This window comes from Macaca thibetana, chromosome 7 (genome assembly GCF_024542745.1).
Source record: "Macaca thibetana thibetana isolate TM-01 chromosome 7, ASM2454274v1, whole genome shotgun sequence".
NCBI classification, from domain to species: domain Eukaryota; kingdom Metazoa; phylum Chordata; class Mammalia; order Primates; family Cercopithecidae; genus Macaca; species Macaca thibetana.
This window is the reverse complement of record NC_065584.1, coordinates 15276311-15292202: the sequence shown is the minus strand read 5'-3', so window position 1 is coordinate 15292202 and position 15892 is coordinate 15276311. Positions and strand designations below refer to the sequence as shown.

The window sequence follows — 15892 nt, the reverse complement described above, 5'->3', positions numbered from 1 at the left end:
CTTTTGAGGCCCGAGCCATTAGCAAGAAATGAAGAAATGCAAAAGCAAGAGAGAGCATGGTCACAGAAAAACAAAAACCCAAGCTGCTCTAGCCCTTGGGCTGTGCAGTGCACTGGTCATAAAGGGAAATCTGGCTTTTGTGTAATGCCACAGCTTATACGGAGCAAGGAGAAGCCAATCCAACAGCAGAAAATTAGGAAGGGTCTGAATTGGAGGCCCCTTTTAGCCCTTGCCAAATAGCTCTTCCTACTGTCCCCTGTGGTCGTCCCAACCTGCCTTATTTCCACTGTTAGACTGGCAAGAGCTAAGTGATCAGGGGGAAGTGGGTTGGGGGTGCTCTCTGGTTTGCAGCTCGAGGTGAAGGCTTGGATCTGTGACTTATTACCTGGGAGAGCTTGGACTAGTCACTTAGTGACACTTCTACAACTCTGGTGGAGGCTGATCATTGCCCGCTTACGTCCCTTTTGGCTCCCACAGTAACAGAATTCTCACTGGGCACAGGCTGCCCAGACATTTCCCAGACTTCCTTGTTTAGGTGTGATCATGTGACTAAGTTTCTATCAATGGAATACAAGGAGAAGTGACACTGGCCACCTCTGGGTCTACGACTTGTGACATTGAGCACGCCTCCTCCATGCTCTCCTCCCCCTTCCTGTTGACTGCAGCCCAGGTGTGGTGGTGAATCAGCTTTGACCACAGGGATGACAATAATGCCCAGGGGATGGCACAGCCACAAGGTGGAAGAAACCTGGGTCCCTGAGTGATGATGAGAAGCAGAGCTTCCTTCCACACCTGGATTGCTCTATAAGGCTATTGCATACAAAAAAGAAATTGCTTTGTTCTTCAGGTCACTCCAGTGCTGGGTTTCTTTGACAGGGTATGTTAGCCTTCTTTAACTCATATGTTCCTATAGGGTTATGGTGTGGTAAAATAGAGAACTGTAAAGAGATATACAGTTAGGTGCTCCATAAATGTCTTCTGAATGAGTGGTGAGCAAAGGGATTCGTTATTTCCATGTTTAAATTCTGAGAATCTGCTGGGCATGGTGGCTCACGCCTGTAATCCCAGCTACTGAAGAGGTGGAGGCAAGATGATCGCTTAAGCCCAAGAGTTTGAGACCAACCTGAGCAAAAACAATAAAAACAGTAAATCCCAAGAATCTAAGAAGTAGCTTTACAACATATGTAGCAGCTACATACGATGACTGCAGGGAACCCCAGGCCTTGTCTGTTTAAGCATCTTTCCCCCTTGGCTGGAGGTTCCCACCATGAGTCAGTGACCATGAGATGACCCAGGCAGGAGACAGCTGTGGTACACAGCCTTCTGTCTCTATAGGAACTAACTTATCCCACAAGCTAATCAGCTTGCCTGTCAGGGTGAGCATCTGTGGCATGGGGTAGTAGGTGGAGGGTGTTTAAAGGGCAGAAGACTGGGTTCGAATCCAGCTGTCTCTCTGACTACTCATGCAAATTGGAGCAGGTCACTTAATTGTGAAGGATCTTGGCTCCCTGAGTGTCTGTAAAATGGGGATGCTAATTCTGGCTCTGCCTTCTCCCTAGGGCTACAAGACACACTCAAGAGATCCAACAATGGTGAAAACACTGCATATGGCAGATGACAATGGGAGAAACATGACAAGTCAAGTCACATTTGCTGAGTGTGGGCTGAGTGTGCTGGTCTCTTTCTTCCATGAATATTTATTGAGCACCTACTAAGTCACATCGTGAGCATGGTAGTTCCTGTCTTCACAGAGCTTACAGTCTGGTGGAAACTATATATTATACAAGGAAGTAGACAGTTGCTATACAGTATGATGAATTATTGATAGAAATGCAAGGCACCATAAATATACAGAAGAGGGCTCCTAACTCAGGCTTCAGAGCTCCTGGAATGCTTTTCAGAGGAAATGATCTCTCCTTTAAGACTGGAAACAAAGGAAGAGTTATCCAGGGTAAGGGGGCTTTGGAGGTGGGAAGCATGTTCTAGGCAAATGAGACAAGGATCACCCTTGAAGAACAAGAAAGAGCCACAAGAGGCTTAGAATAGCTGGAGCTTGGAGTTGAAGGAGGGGAATGATGACAGATTGGGCTGGAGGGGCCAGAAGGGTCTAGAGCAGGGTTTCTCCACCCCAGCTGCAGCTTGGAGAAAATACTGATGCTGAAGTCACCTCCACCTCTGGTGGCTGAGAAGCTCCCCAGTGATTCAAATGTGTAGTCAGTGTTGGAAGTACTGCCTAGACCATGTGGGATCTTAAAAGCCAAGCGAAAGAGTTGGAAGTCTATCCAGAAAGCCTCTGACGGTTTTATGGAAGGAAGGGTTGTAATCAGATTTTTCTTCCTCCAGATGCTGGGTGAAGAAGAGAGAGACAGAAAGACTGGGGTTAGAGAAGCTGGTTAAGGAGGCTGCTGCAGTGATCCAGGTGGGAAATGGACCCAGAGCTGTCAACAGGGATGGCAAGAAGTGGACAAATCCGAGGCCTGGTTGATGATGGGCTGCGAGGAAAGATGTGGGAGACATGGGGAGACAAAGTTCGTCCCCCAAACATGCAGGCTGAAATGACCAAGAAGTTTCCAGCTAGAGATACAGACTTGTGAGTCGGCAGCAGAGAGCAACAATGCACTCTCCCAGGAAGAGAGGTAAATGGTGAGAAGAAAAGAGGAACTAGAACAGAGCCCCAGAGGACCAGGGAGAGCTGTGCCCCAAAAGGACCAAGAAGAGCTGGTCAAAGAAGGAAGAGAAAAACCAGAATCACACATTGTCAAGAACATAAAGAATGGTGGCTAGTAAGAGTCAACATGTGTAAGAGGGTCAAATTCTGGGAGATGTACTCACAGGTCACTGGTAACCTTGGCAGCGAAGATGGGGTCAGTGCCTGGGTGGGGCTGAAGTGGTGGTAGAGCAGATACCATATAACAGGAGCAACTATTCTTTATCTATTTGTTTGCTCATTCAATAAATACTTCATATATGCAGCACCTAATGGTAGGGTGCTGTGTTCAGAGCTGTGGATAGGATGGCAACTCCTGAGGCCTTCACCCACTAAAAGGAGACAGATAATCTCACCCACATCACAAAACAATGAGATAGAAATGCTAGAATGAGGCTGGGTGCAGTGACTCACGCCTGTAATCCCAGCACTTTGGGAGGCTGAGGCAGGTGGATTGCCTGAGCTCAGACGTTCGAGATCAATCTGGGCAAGATGGTGAAACCTTGTCTCTACTAAAATACAAACAATTAGCAGGCATGGTGGTGCATGCCTGTAGTCCCAGCTACTCAGGAGGGTGAGGCATGAGAATTGCTTGAGCTCGGGAGGCGGAGGTTGCAGTGAGCTGAGTGCTGAGTTCGCGCCACTGTACTCCAGCCTGGGTGACAGAGCAAGACTGTCTCCAAAAAAAAAAAAAAAAAAAAGGAAATGCCAGAATGGAGATGTAGTCCAGGGGCTTTAGGACATGGCGGAATCCACTCTACTAGAGAAGAGGAAGGGGCAGGCAAGGCAGGTCTTAGAAAGCAAGGAAGAGGGGCAAGGTTTGCACTGATGTGGTCGTCACCAAGGCCGCCCATTGTAGAGTTCAGATCTTAGCCTGCAGTGGAAGAATGGTACTTCTGGACCTCCTCACGGATTGGTGGGGCCATGTGACCAGCCTGGGGCCATGAGCGGTGAGTAGAGGTGAGAGCGGTCATGTTCTGGCCAGAGCATCTAACAGTCAGCACAGGAGGCGCCAGAGGTCTCTGCCTTCGGGCACCGCAAACAGCCATGTTGAGACTGTGGCTGCTTCCGGGTACCTGACTGACCCCTCCTCAAGACACACACCTCTTGGTAGACCAGAAGCCCGAGCCGGAAACGAATTGCTGCTGTTTTAGTGCTGTGACTGTCATCATAGCATCCCTCAGCCCAGCGCTCCTCAAAGTGTGGCCCCTGGACCAGCAGCATCAGCTTCACTTGGGAACTTGTTAGAAATGCACATTCTCAGGCCCTACTCTGAATCTGAATTTACTGAAGCAGAAACTCAGTGGAGTTGGGGAGGCGGCGGCCCAACAACCTGAGTTTTAACAAACTCCAGGGGATTCCAAAGCACGGTGAAGTTTGAGAACTGCTGCCTATCCGGGGCTGATGGACAGTCATTTTCAAGGCAAAGTGGAAATTAGAAGTCATGGAGAAGGTCAGTCTAGCAAAGAAAACTTTTTAAAATGAAGTAAGATATGAATTAAATGGTGAAGCTCATCATGTCACAGGAAAGGATTGTTAAGGAAAAATATCATGGTACCCACCTCCCCTGGGCTGAGACTTCCTAACAAAATGGCCTAAACTCTGGCCAGGTAGACAATTCCCTGCAGTGTCGTATCAGAAGACACAATTGCAGAGGAGATATTCTGAATCCAAAGGCATTGAAGCCAGGACCAGGATGAACCGAGCAACGCATTTTCCATTTGTCCCATGGCCTTTGCTGATTTAGAAAATGCTCCTGAATGCTTTGAATCCAAAAGGTACAGAAAACCCAATTCTCTCTTCTGCAGAATGAGTCACTAGAGCTGGAGCTGAGGCTATTTGGTAATGGGCACTATTTAAATAAAGTGGAAAGTACAATTTCAAATGAATTACTTTTTAAACTGTCAAATAAAAGGAATCCATTTGTGCATGAGAAATTATTCCAAGCGTTCTATTAACTGAAAGCAGGAGAAAAATGTCAAAGAAAAGAAAATGTCCTACTAAAGAGCTGACTAAATGTCTAAAGACAGACACCTAATAACTCCTTTGGCCTGTTTTGGATTCAAAAACACATATTTTCACCAGCCCTAGGTGAGCTCCACGGACAAAAGTTTTAAGAAAATATTAAATGCTAGTAACAAGATGCCATTTTGTTCATTGGCGTTGCTTTAACCAATGTGACCCTGACACTGTTTTATGGACAGGACAACAGCATATTTTCACTTTAACTTTTTCCTTTGGCTTAAATTTGATGCCAAGGGCCCTTGACTAGCTCTCTAAGTGTCATGTTTAACAATGTTTTATAGTCTTCTATTTGCTACTGCTGAATGCATCCTTGTACAGTCTAGTCAATGAGAAGAAAATTCTCCAAACGTATGAAAAGTGTCCTTTCTGTCACAGGCAGGCATGCTTGGTTGAGGTCACCAGTACAGAGAGTGAGCCTCAGTGTTAAGGCATCTCTGCAGACAAAAACAGAACCCTGGCCTTTTCCATTTCATTTCCTCTAGGGGTTTCCACTGCAATTAGTTTTGTGTTCATGCCTTCACTATCTTTGTTGGTATTGAAACAGAGCTGCTGAAAATAATCAGTGAGCCTTCTCCCTTCCTGGGCCTCTGGCATCTCTAACCTGTGTCACTATGCCAGACTAGCACAAGCAAAATGATCCCTGCTTACTCAGTCCAGAGGGAACCGTGAGGGTGGTGACCGGCTACAGTCATCGGAGCAGGTTCGAAAAGGGAGCGCTTCTCACACGTGAAGGTGCACACAAATTTCCAAGGGATCTTGTTAAAAATGTACATTCTGACTCAGTAGGTCTGGGGTGGAATCTTAGCCTGTGCGTCGCATAAGCTCTTAGGTAATTCTCATGCTGCTGAGGACCACACAGTAGTGTAGTGAGCTGTGAGTGAAAAACGCACATTCTGCACAACAGTGACTTTTAGGACCCTCCTTAATGGGGCATTTATCTAAGGGCCTTGCTCCCTTTTGATTTAGGGTTCCTTGAAAGCAGAGACTGGGTCTCATACATTTGTTATTGTTTTGTTCTCCAGTTGGTACAGGGCCTGCACACGGTGGGTATGTATTTATTTAATTAAAAAGTTGGCCTTGTTCCAAAAAGGATTTTAACCCCTAGCGGCACTAAACAGGTGGCGATGAATTGGCCGGGAAGGAAGTCAGTCCTAGGGGTAGTCACAGACCCCCCTGGGCTGGGGTCCCCTCCACCTGCCTGCACCTGTATCACCCTTCAGTTGCTGTTCTGAAATTTTCCCTCCTGCCCCATTTTTAAAGCGGTTTACGCCGGAGAGCCGACCAACAAGGAGATACAAAACCAAACCAGAAAGCCCTGGGAAACGGTAGGCTTAGGAACATCGAAAGCTCAGCTGTCGGTGGTGGGGCCCGCAGATCTCTCTGGTTTCCCTCTCTGCCCCGTCTCCAGCTTTTTTGCAGGTCGGTGTCGCGGCCTCGCAGGTCCCCAACAGTCCCGAGAGCCCTGAAGGAGCTGGTCCCAGCGGGTCCAGGCTCCTGTTGGCTTGGTGCAAGCCTGTGTGTTAGCTCTGCATGACCAATTAATCTTCTCCTGCATCTTCCGCCCGTGGCGGGTGGCGGGGTGGGGGAGAGGGGGTATGGCGGGGCCTCGGGTGGCCTCGGGGGTCGGGGAGCCCGGACAGGAGCGACTGCTCTGCAGAAACCCTTGTTGTAAGAGTCCCCGGCGGTGTCATAACCTGTTTCTCTCTGCAGCAGCCTCAGAGGGTAAAGGAAGGGCTCGTTGCTGCTCCATATGGGAAGGGAGAGAAAAAAGGGAGAAGGAAGGGGATTATATTGGTCAGTAGTTGGACCTCACGGTGGAAGGGAAGAGTGCACAAGGGAGTGCGCCCTACGGGAGGAGTACACGTGCTGGGAAGGGCGGGGGGTGAGAGGCGGGCGGGAGGGGAGGAGTAGGGAGGCGAGAGCAGCGGGCGGGAGGCGCCACGGCCTCGCAGACGCAGGCGCCCGCAGCTGAGAAGCCGGAGAGAAAGTTCCCGGGTAGAGCTCGTCCCTGGGAGGGCCGGCGTCGAGCCTGCTCGCCGCGAGGGTCTCAGGTCCCGCGCTTCCAGCCCGCCTTCCCGCTGCGCGCACTCGGCCCGGCTCGCCGGGAAGCAGGGGAGCATCGCCGGCTGGCAGCCGGGGCGGCAGCCGCCAAACTTGGAGGAGGAGGATGCTGCGAGTGGGCGCGGCGGAGCGGGGCGCGGGGGCGCATTGAGTGCTCCCACGGCGCTGCTGCCAGGGCTGTGACCGGGCAAGCGGGCTGAAGCGGAGCGGGCAGGTAGCGGTTCCAGCGCCGGGACTGCGCCAGCCCTGCCAGCCCGGGCCGCCAGCGCCACCGTGCCGGCGTCGCCTCCTCGCCACGGAGCCATGGTGCGCGGAGCGCGCACGCCGCGCGCGGAACTCTGAGCTCCGGCCGCGTCGCGCGTCCCCACCTTCCCAAGGGGCTCCCCCGCAGACCTCGCCCGCGGGACATGAGGCTTTGGCCCGGAGCTCCTCGCCGCTGAGCCGCGCACCTACTGCTACAGCTTCAGCGCCGATCGGCCACTGATTGCACTCCGGCCGCTGAAGCTCCCCATCCTCTCCCAGGGACTGCACCAAGGCGCTCCGGCATGGCGCTCCGCGGGACCCTCCGGCCGCTCAAAGTTCGCAGGAGGCGAGAGATGCTGCCGCAGCAAGTCGGCTTCGTGTGCGCGGTGCTGGCCCTGGTGTGCTGTGCGTCCGGCCTCTTCGGCAACTTGGGTGGGTGCTGGTACGGCCCCCTCTTCCTGGGGAGTTGGGGGCTTTGGCTGGGGAGTCTCGGGGCGGCTCCGAGATGTTTCCCCCTTTTTCCTCGTCAGCTTGGTCCCAGGGGTTCATCCAGTCCCCTCCCAGCCGGGCAGGTAGAGCGCGCCCAGAAGGGCTGATGGACGCTCTGGGCGGTGGCGCCGGTTCCCCTGAGCTACGCGCGGCCCTTGGGGGCTCAGGACGCGGCTGCAGGTGTGTGTTACTAAGACGAAAGCAAGAACCGCTTCCGTCCCGGGAGTGCGCCCGGAATGGGCAGCGCAACTGCGGGGTGCAGGCAGGATTCTCTTGGTCTGGGGTGGGCGAAACTGAGTGGCTTTCCTATTCTGCAGAGCCGCAGGAACTGCCACTGCGTCTCGCCCCTGCCCTGGTTCAAAGGGGTTCTTGGGTGCCCTGAGGTGTTCTTCCCCAACCCTAAAAGCGTTGGGACAGTCTGCCGCGGGGGATTGCTGCCATGTATCAGCATCGCGTCTCTCAACTCCCCTTAACTCCTACGGAGGGAGAAGGCGGGCGTGTGGTCTCGACCCGTGCCCCCTCCTCCAAGAGGGATTTGGGAGTAGCTTAGGCTACGCAAATTTCAGGTGGAGCGGAAAGAGAGAAGGAACTAACCAAAGAAATCTGTTTAGGGGGATGTGACCCCATGTGTAACCTTCAGGAGACATTCACTTCCCTAATTCAGGAGACATTCACTTCCCTAATCGGCTCATTTTGAGTTGGATGCTATGAACCTTTTAGTTTCATTTTTTTTTTTTCAAATGTGAAAAAACAAAAGAAATGCTGGTGATTTAAACACCAAGACATAGAGGTAAAGTGGGTGGTACCTTCTTGAGCAGTTAGAAAGGCCATCAACATCCAGAGACCATTTAGAGGTGCACATGATAGGTGAAATCGAGTGGAACTTGATTAAAGTTTTCGAAATAACTGCCTTTTGAAACCTGCTTTGTGATTTGAGGATGCAGGGTTAAAAAGTGGCTCTTTCCAATGAGACCCAGGAAGGTTATTTTGAGTATCTTAGTACCTGGTGCTTTGCAATTGGGCACGTCAGTGGTTTTTTTGTTTTTTGTCCCCCCCCCCCCAACAATTACACACCAGAAATAACAACATACCTAGAGGCTCTTAGATGTCAGCATTATGGAAGAGGTATCATTACTCTGCTGAAGCAATGAGCATCAGGAGAGGTAAATGAGTACTTTGAAGGTCTTAACGTGAGGATCATTTTTATTTGCTGAATCAGGAATTACCTTTAGGAGTTTAAGTGTGTTTGGTTGTGGGCGTCCACGAATTCTCTCTTGCTCAGTATGACCCCTGGACCAGCAGAATCAGCCCCACCTGGGAGCTTGTTAGTACAGAATCCCAGGTCCCACCCCAGACCTGCTGAATCAGAATCTGAATTCTAACAAGATCCCCAGGTGATCTGCGTGCACATTCAAGTGTGAGGAGCACTGGGCCAGACCGCGTCAGCCATGCCCACCTGCTTGCTGACTTGCTATTCATTTGGAGTTCCTCCAGGGCAGGGGCCCTCTGAGAGTGTCTTTTACTGGAAGAACACCTAAAGGGCCACCTATCTAAACCGTTTGTTGCACCTATGAGGTGCTGAGACCACCTCAGTCTTGGCCAAGGTCAGGTCACATGCTGACCCATCTGGGACTGGAAACAGTGAGCTAGATCCGGGAAACAGACCATTGTATGTAAGCAGGTTATATTATACTTCCAGTCATCCTATCAGATCCTAAAGGTGGCTCCGAATAGGCATACAGGGCAGTTGCTGACATAGATACACAAATATAAGATCGTTTTGGAAATGCAGCCATCACACTGACCTAATGGTGTCTGTGACTTATTTTCCAATCCAGGGCACAAAACAGCTTCAGCTAGCAAACGTGTCCTGCCAGACACGTGGAGAAATAGAAAGCTGATGGCCCCAGTGAATGGGACACAGACAGCCAAGAACTGCACAGATCCTGGTAAGAAATCGATTCTTCTCCACCCAGTCTACTAAGGCGTTTGGCCTGACCTGGAGATGGTGCTTATGTGGGCGGTTACAGCCAGAGCTGAGAAAGGCGGTTTGTGGACCTGAGTGGGAAAGGGTGGCCGTGAGGTGTTGAAAGGTAACATAAAGACATTCGTCAATGGTGCTGCTAAGCAACTCAAGTGCTTTCTTTATCCAGCAACTGAAAAGGTCACATTCAAGAGTTTAAAAATGTTATTTTTTGTTCTCACAGTGTTCCTGAAGGCTAAGTATTTTCCCTGCTCTCTTGATTTTGTTTGCGGTTCGAGATGTCTTTGTTTTCTTTCCCTTTTGCTCACTGTATCCATTACTGGAGCTCTCGCAGTGGCAGATCCAGCTGCTGTGGCAATGGTGCTTTGAGATGGCCCACCAGGGTCTGGGCATGCCTGGGCGGCCGCAGGGGCGGGACACTCTGGGGTGCTGCAGCCGTTTCTCTCAAATGGGAGTCTGCAGGGTGTCTTTCAGCCCTGGAGCCTGATTCTGCTTGCCCCGTTTTGATGTTCTGCTTCAGATTTTTCTTGGGGGTCCGAGGCAGTAGAGACCCAGAGGTGACATCTTGTCTTTTCTCCTGCCACAGACAGGCTTTGCTTAAATGAGTGAAGAAAATTCTCAGGAGAAGAGAGCGTAGTGGCAGAGAGCAGAAAACACAGCCACTGCCCAGACCGCAGGCACTTCTATGCTTGAGCTCTGGCTCCAACCCTTAAGGTCTTTGTGAGGAGGATCTGGGGGGATGATACATTCACAAGCCCTTAGGGAACTGTGAGGTTTTAATATAGATGGCTTTGCCACTGAGTTGCTGGGCAGATCACATCATCTTTTTGGATCTCTGTTTTCTCACCTGTAAATGGGCAGAATAGTTACCTGTTGCAGGGTTGTTGGGAGAAACTGGGAAGGCTCTGTTTGGGACTGGGTATAAAGGGAGATGAAACTCCAGGGCAAAGTAACAGGGTTTGATGGGAGTCCCCATGTGTTTAATTGTCATACTCTGTGAGGCAAGTCTCATCCCCATTTTATAGGTCAGAAAGGATCGAGGGAGAAGGCACAAGTTGCTCAAAGTCAGAACTCATAAGTGGTAAAGCTGGTTTGAGAGCCTAGGCCTGTGTAACTAAAACCTTTGGTTGGTTCCCTGTGCTTAGGAGAGGGCGACCTTCTGTCAAAGTTTTCATACTGTTTTTTTACGCCATCAGTTTCCCTGCCCTCAGATGCCTTCTGAGAAGTCCACCGGGAGGGACGTGGTGGTGGACAAGCGCAGACTTGCAGAGAAGTGCTGGGATTAACTTGGAACCTGGGGGATTCCTCCTATCCTGGTGACCCAGCAGGCAGGGGTGTCATCCTGTCATTCCCTCCCCCAGGGTGTCTCCTCTCATCAGCCAGGCTGGTGGACGTGTGGGCCAACTGACATATAGCAAGGGTCATTGGCTGTACACTGAAAAACATGTGTGGGGCCAAGGATGGTTAATGTTGGGGGCCGTTCCCACCCATTCCAGGGACCAGAAATGCTGGAATTGGCACCATCTGCATGGGAACCCTTTGCTACTCTGGATAAAGAATCAGGGTTGGGGGATGTTTGGGTGGTTTCAAGCTTGCTGGTGCCCTTATCGTGGGCTGGCCATGCCCCTGCCGTGACTTCTGTCGTACATAGCCTGAGTATGTTGGCTTAGACAGGGATCCCTTTCTTATCATAGAGTTCTCCTCTGCCCCACTGTGGGCTCTGTGTCTGTCTTCAGCTGTCTGATTAAAAATCATTCAATTAACATATAAAGTGTCTGTTCTATTCCACAGGAAGGCCTTACCTTGTCCCTTTTGTGGAAAGGGAAGTGGAGGGAACTTGACAATATCTTTAAAAATGGTTAATTTTTGCATTATACTTTATGTTGACTGTTTCCAGAATACAGCCTGGCCCATAGGAAGGACTCCACAAATATGAGTCGAATGATGGAATGAAAGTGCATTTTGATGTATCTCACATTTTAATCCTTATCACATTTTTGCCAAGACAAGATACACGAAGCTCAGAAGTTTAGTGGCTTCCTAAGATTTCTTGGGCAGCTGGAACATACTGGGGTCACCTGGATCCAGGTGCCAGGCCTCTCCCTTGTATTGCACAGTCCCCAGCTCTCCTCTCAGGCCAGATGGGGGCTGTGGCCGGCCTTCCCTCCGAGCATTTTCCTCCCTGGCCTATGAGAATCTCTGCCCCCTTTTCATTTCACAAGTCTGTGTAGCAAGCACCTGCTGGTGTGTGTCCAGCTCTATTTTGGACACGTAGTGGGGAGTATAAGATGCAAGCCCCTGTCATTGAGTTGCTTATACTAGAGTAGAGAGGGCAAGATCTCAACACAGGGAAAGCTGGGTGACATTGACGGACTCCAGAGGCTTCCCAGTGAGCAGCCCTGCAGGAGGCACTGCAGGTGCACAGAGGAGGATGAGCTTGTCCAGTGTCGTCCTGTGTAGCCTGGGGGACTAGACGAGGCAGGGATATTTAGAGCTGCCATGACAGAACTGGGTTTAGCAGAAATAGAAATTTAGTGGCTCAGTAACTGGCAGTGTGAAAACAAAGATTACGAGGTGTCAATCGCTGTTTCTCCATCTCTGGGCTCACTTATCATCTAGCGTGGGAAGGCGGTTACCACTGGCCCAACCTTTTGTTCTCCCAGACTCAAATATGCTGAGGCTGAGCAGCTTCTGCAGAAGCCAGAAAGTTCTGTTGGGTTGAGTTGGGCCGCATGACCACCCTTGCAGATTGATCTGGCCAAGGGAGTGCTGGGCCCAGGACTGGCTTAGACCTGGGTCACAGGCTCCATGCCCACCACCAGAACTCCACCTGCGAGTCGGTGAGGTTGGGCACCTGGAGAGCAAACACTCAATTCTTACACCTCTTCACCCTGGCCTCCCATCCTGGGGCTTGCTGTGATGAGGAAGGCTGGATTAGAGCTTTAAGTGAGAGTTTCAGGCATGTGACAGATGCTGCCGTCTGATGGCTGCCTCCCTTCTGCACAGTTGGTGGGGTTTCCTCATAAAGAACTGCAGGGCATCTTGCCTCCTCTTCAGGCTTCTGCTTTAAGCTTGCCTCCATGATTTGGAGGGCACTTTGTCCAGCTCTGCTGGGTGAGGCCTTTCAGGGATGTCAGAAGATGGAGCTTTAAGAGCTGTCTCCTGTGCTAAGGCACCACTTGGAGCGGGTGTCCCACAAACAGGAGCCCACGTCTCCGTAAGAACCTCCAGTGTGTGTCTTTATGGCCTGTGCCTTCTCATGCTCGTCTTTACCTGTGAGAGGAAGAACTTTGTTTTCCAAAAACATGAATGGGACCCTGCTCTAGTCTTTCCTGAAGACTACATGGAAAATGGACTCTGCCCGGGGTTGTAGCCCCAGATCTTGGTGTTAGCATTTTGATCTCATTATCTGTGTTTCAGCATAAGTACCAGCCACCACCCTTCCTTTCCCTTCCACCTTTATCATCCTGTGTTTTTTGTTTGTTTGTTTTTGTTTAATTTTGTCACTCTGTCACCCAGGCTGGAATGCAGTGGTGTGATCATGTCTCATGGCAGCCTCTACCACCCTGGCTCAAGTGATCCTCCTGTCTCAGCCTCCCGAGTAGCTGGGACCACAGGCTATTTTTTTCTATTTGTTTTGTAGAGGCAGGGTTTTGCCATGTGGCCCAGGGTGGTCTCAAACTCCTAGGCTCAAGCAATCCTTCTGCCCCGGCCTCCCAAAGTGCCAGGATTACAGGCGTGGGCCTCCGTGCCCTGCTCCCTCTGTTGTTTTTATGTTTTTGTGACATATGTCACTAACATAACTCACTTCATTGCTAGGTGTCTACCCTTGAGGGCTACCTCTTTTGTGGCCAGAAGAGCTGTTTCTAATCCTGGCTGCATATTTAGATCACCTCAAGAGCTTTATGGGAATATTTTGAAATGTCCAGGTCCCACTCCCAGAGTGTCTGCTTTCATTGGTTCGGGGTAGGGCCCAGGAGTCGTTACTTTTTAAGAGCTCCCAGGCAATTTCAGGATGAAGTCAGAAGTGGTGCTCGCTGGCCTGGAGACCTAGTGCTCAGCGTGGGAGCATCGCCTGGGAGCATATCAGGAACACAGAGTCTCAGGCCCCCCGAATCAGAATTGGCATCCTGAAGAGATGCCCAGGTGGCTCTCTGCGCTAGAGCACTGCTGGATACTTGGCACCGGGCTAGAGCACTGCTGGACACTTGGTAGGTGTTCAATAAATATTTGAATTTCAAACAAAAGCAATTCAAACAAAGATTTGAATGTTAACACTTATTTAATGGAGCCATTTTCCTAAAAACCATTTTTTTTTTAATGTAGGAAAGATTTTTAAAAATCTGCTTTATTTTTCTCAATGATGTCTGTGGAAAATTTATAATTAATTTTTCCCTAGAGATCTGAAGGCAAAACATGGGCCTCTAGGCCTTAGATGTTTATTTTCATGGCCTGTGCAGAGCAAGCACTGAAAAAGGGAAGTAGGTCTCTCCATGCCACATGTGTGATGTAGGAACGAGTGGCAGTGACTCTGAGTCCCTAGAGGACTATCTTAGCTCAGGCTGCTTTAGCAAAATATCATAGACAGGATAGCTCAAACAACAGACATTTCTTATGGTTGTGGAGGCTGGCAAATCCAAGGTCAAGGTGACTGGTGAGGGCTCTCTACTTGGCTTGCAGATGGACACCTTCGTGTGCTCAGAGTGGCAGAGAGAGACAGCACACAGTCTCTCTTTCTTCTCTTATAAGGGTGCTCATCCCATCATAGCAGCTATACCCTCATGAACTCCTCTAACCCTAATTACCTCCCAAAAGCCCTACCTCCAAATACCATCATATTGTGAGTTCAGGCTTCAAACTGTGAATTTGCGGGGGACTCAAACATTTGGTCTATATAAGGAACCGATGAGTTTCTACACATCTGGAGTATTTGAAGACAGCTGAGAATGGAACCTCGTGCTTCTCAACCTTGGCCTGTAAATGAAAGACACCAGGGGGACTTGAAAAACACAAATGGCTGGGCCCAGTCCCGACCTGTGAAACCAGAAGCAGTGACAGTTGCGTTCTGTGACTGACTTTTGGAGTGTCTGGGAACCATACTGTTTCTGTCCAGATCCTCCAGGATGGGCTCCTACTTGCCATTGGCACCTTCACAGGCTTTCCCTGGTCACCCAGTCCAAAGTAGCCCTCTGAGTCCCTGGCTGTCATGGCATCTTGTTTTAGCTCCTTGCAGGTGTGAATTCTTAATTTTATTTATTTACTTTTTAAAAAATGAGACAGATTCTCACTGTGTCATCCAGGCTGGAGTGCAGTGGTATGGTGTCTGCTTACTGCAGCCTTGACCTCCCAGGCTCAAGCCATCTACCCACCTCAGCCTCCTGAATAACTGGTACTATAGGCACATGCCACCATGCCTGGCTAAGTTTTGTGTTTTTAGTACAGACGAAGTTTTGCCATGTTACACATGCTGGTTTCAAACTCCTGAGCTCCAGCAATCTGTCTGCCTTGGCCTCCCAAAGTGCTAGTATTACAGGCGTGAGCCACCACAACTGGCCTGCAGGCACTAAGTCTATCCATTATTGTATTATCTGCCTCCCCTAACTAGACTATAAAGGGTGAAAGCCTTGTTTGCATTTTAAAACCATAGTATGTGCCTCACTTTTTCCATCTGTAAAATGAGGGTGATAATTACAGTTGATTCTTGAACAAACCTGCATAGGTCACTTACATGTGGATTTTTTTCTGCCTCTGCCACTTCTGGGACAGAAAGACCAACCCCTCCTCTTTCTCCTCTCGACGTGAAGATCATGAGGATGAAGACCATTAGATGATTTGCTTCCACTTACTGAATATATTTTCTCTTCCTTATATTTTCTTAATAAAATTTTTCCTCTAGCTTACTCTATGTAAGAATACAGTGATACAGTGTGTAATACATGTGACATATATAATATGTGTTAAACAGGCTGGCTGTGGTGGCTCATGCCTGTAATCCTAGGACTTTGAGAGGCCGAGGCAGGCAGATCACTTGAGGTCAGGAGTTCGAGAACAGCCTGGCCAATATGCTGAAACCCCCTCTCTACTGAAAATACAAAAAAACTAGCCAGGCATCGTGGTGCACACCTGCAATCCCAGAAACTCAGGAGGCTGAGGCAGGTGAATCACTTGAACCCAGGAAGTGGAGGTTGCAGTGAGCCGAGATCGCACCACTACACTCCAGCCTGAGTGACAGAGTGAGACTCCATCTCAAAAAAACAAAAAACCAATATGTGTTAATCGACAGCTTATGTTATCTGTAAGGCTTCCGGTCAACAGTAGGCTATTGGTAGTGAAGCTATTGGGGAGTCAAAAGTTATATGCAGGCCAGACACAGGGACTCATGC

The 15892-nt window shown here is 49.9% G+C and overlaps 2 protein-coding genes across 3 annotated transcripts in view; both read left to right on the top strand.

Moving 5' to 3' along the window:
• RIN3 (Ras and Rab interactor 3) overlaps positions 1-15892 on the top strand; it is a 768425-nt gene that overhangs the window by 387883 nt on the left and 364650 nt on the right. The window lies entirely within an intron of this gene.
• Positions 7106-15892, top strand: part of SLC24A4 (solute carrier family 24 member 4) — a 177013-nt gene continuing 168226 nt past the window's right edge. Inside the window, exons 1-2 of one of the 2 annotated variants that reach the window (XM_050799075.1) lie at positions 7106-7468; positions 9364-9474. In XM_050799075.1, the coding sequence (XP_050655032.1) occupies positions 7339-7468; positions 9364-9474 (241 nt within the window). In that variant the 5' untranslated portion in view covers positions 7106-7338. The remainder of the gene's footprint in view (positions 7469-9363; positions 9475-15892) is intronic. The other variant, XM_050799076.1, reaches the window with a different exon arrangement.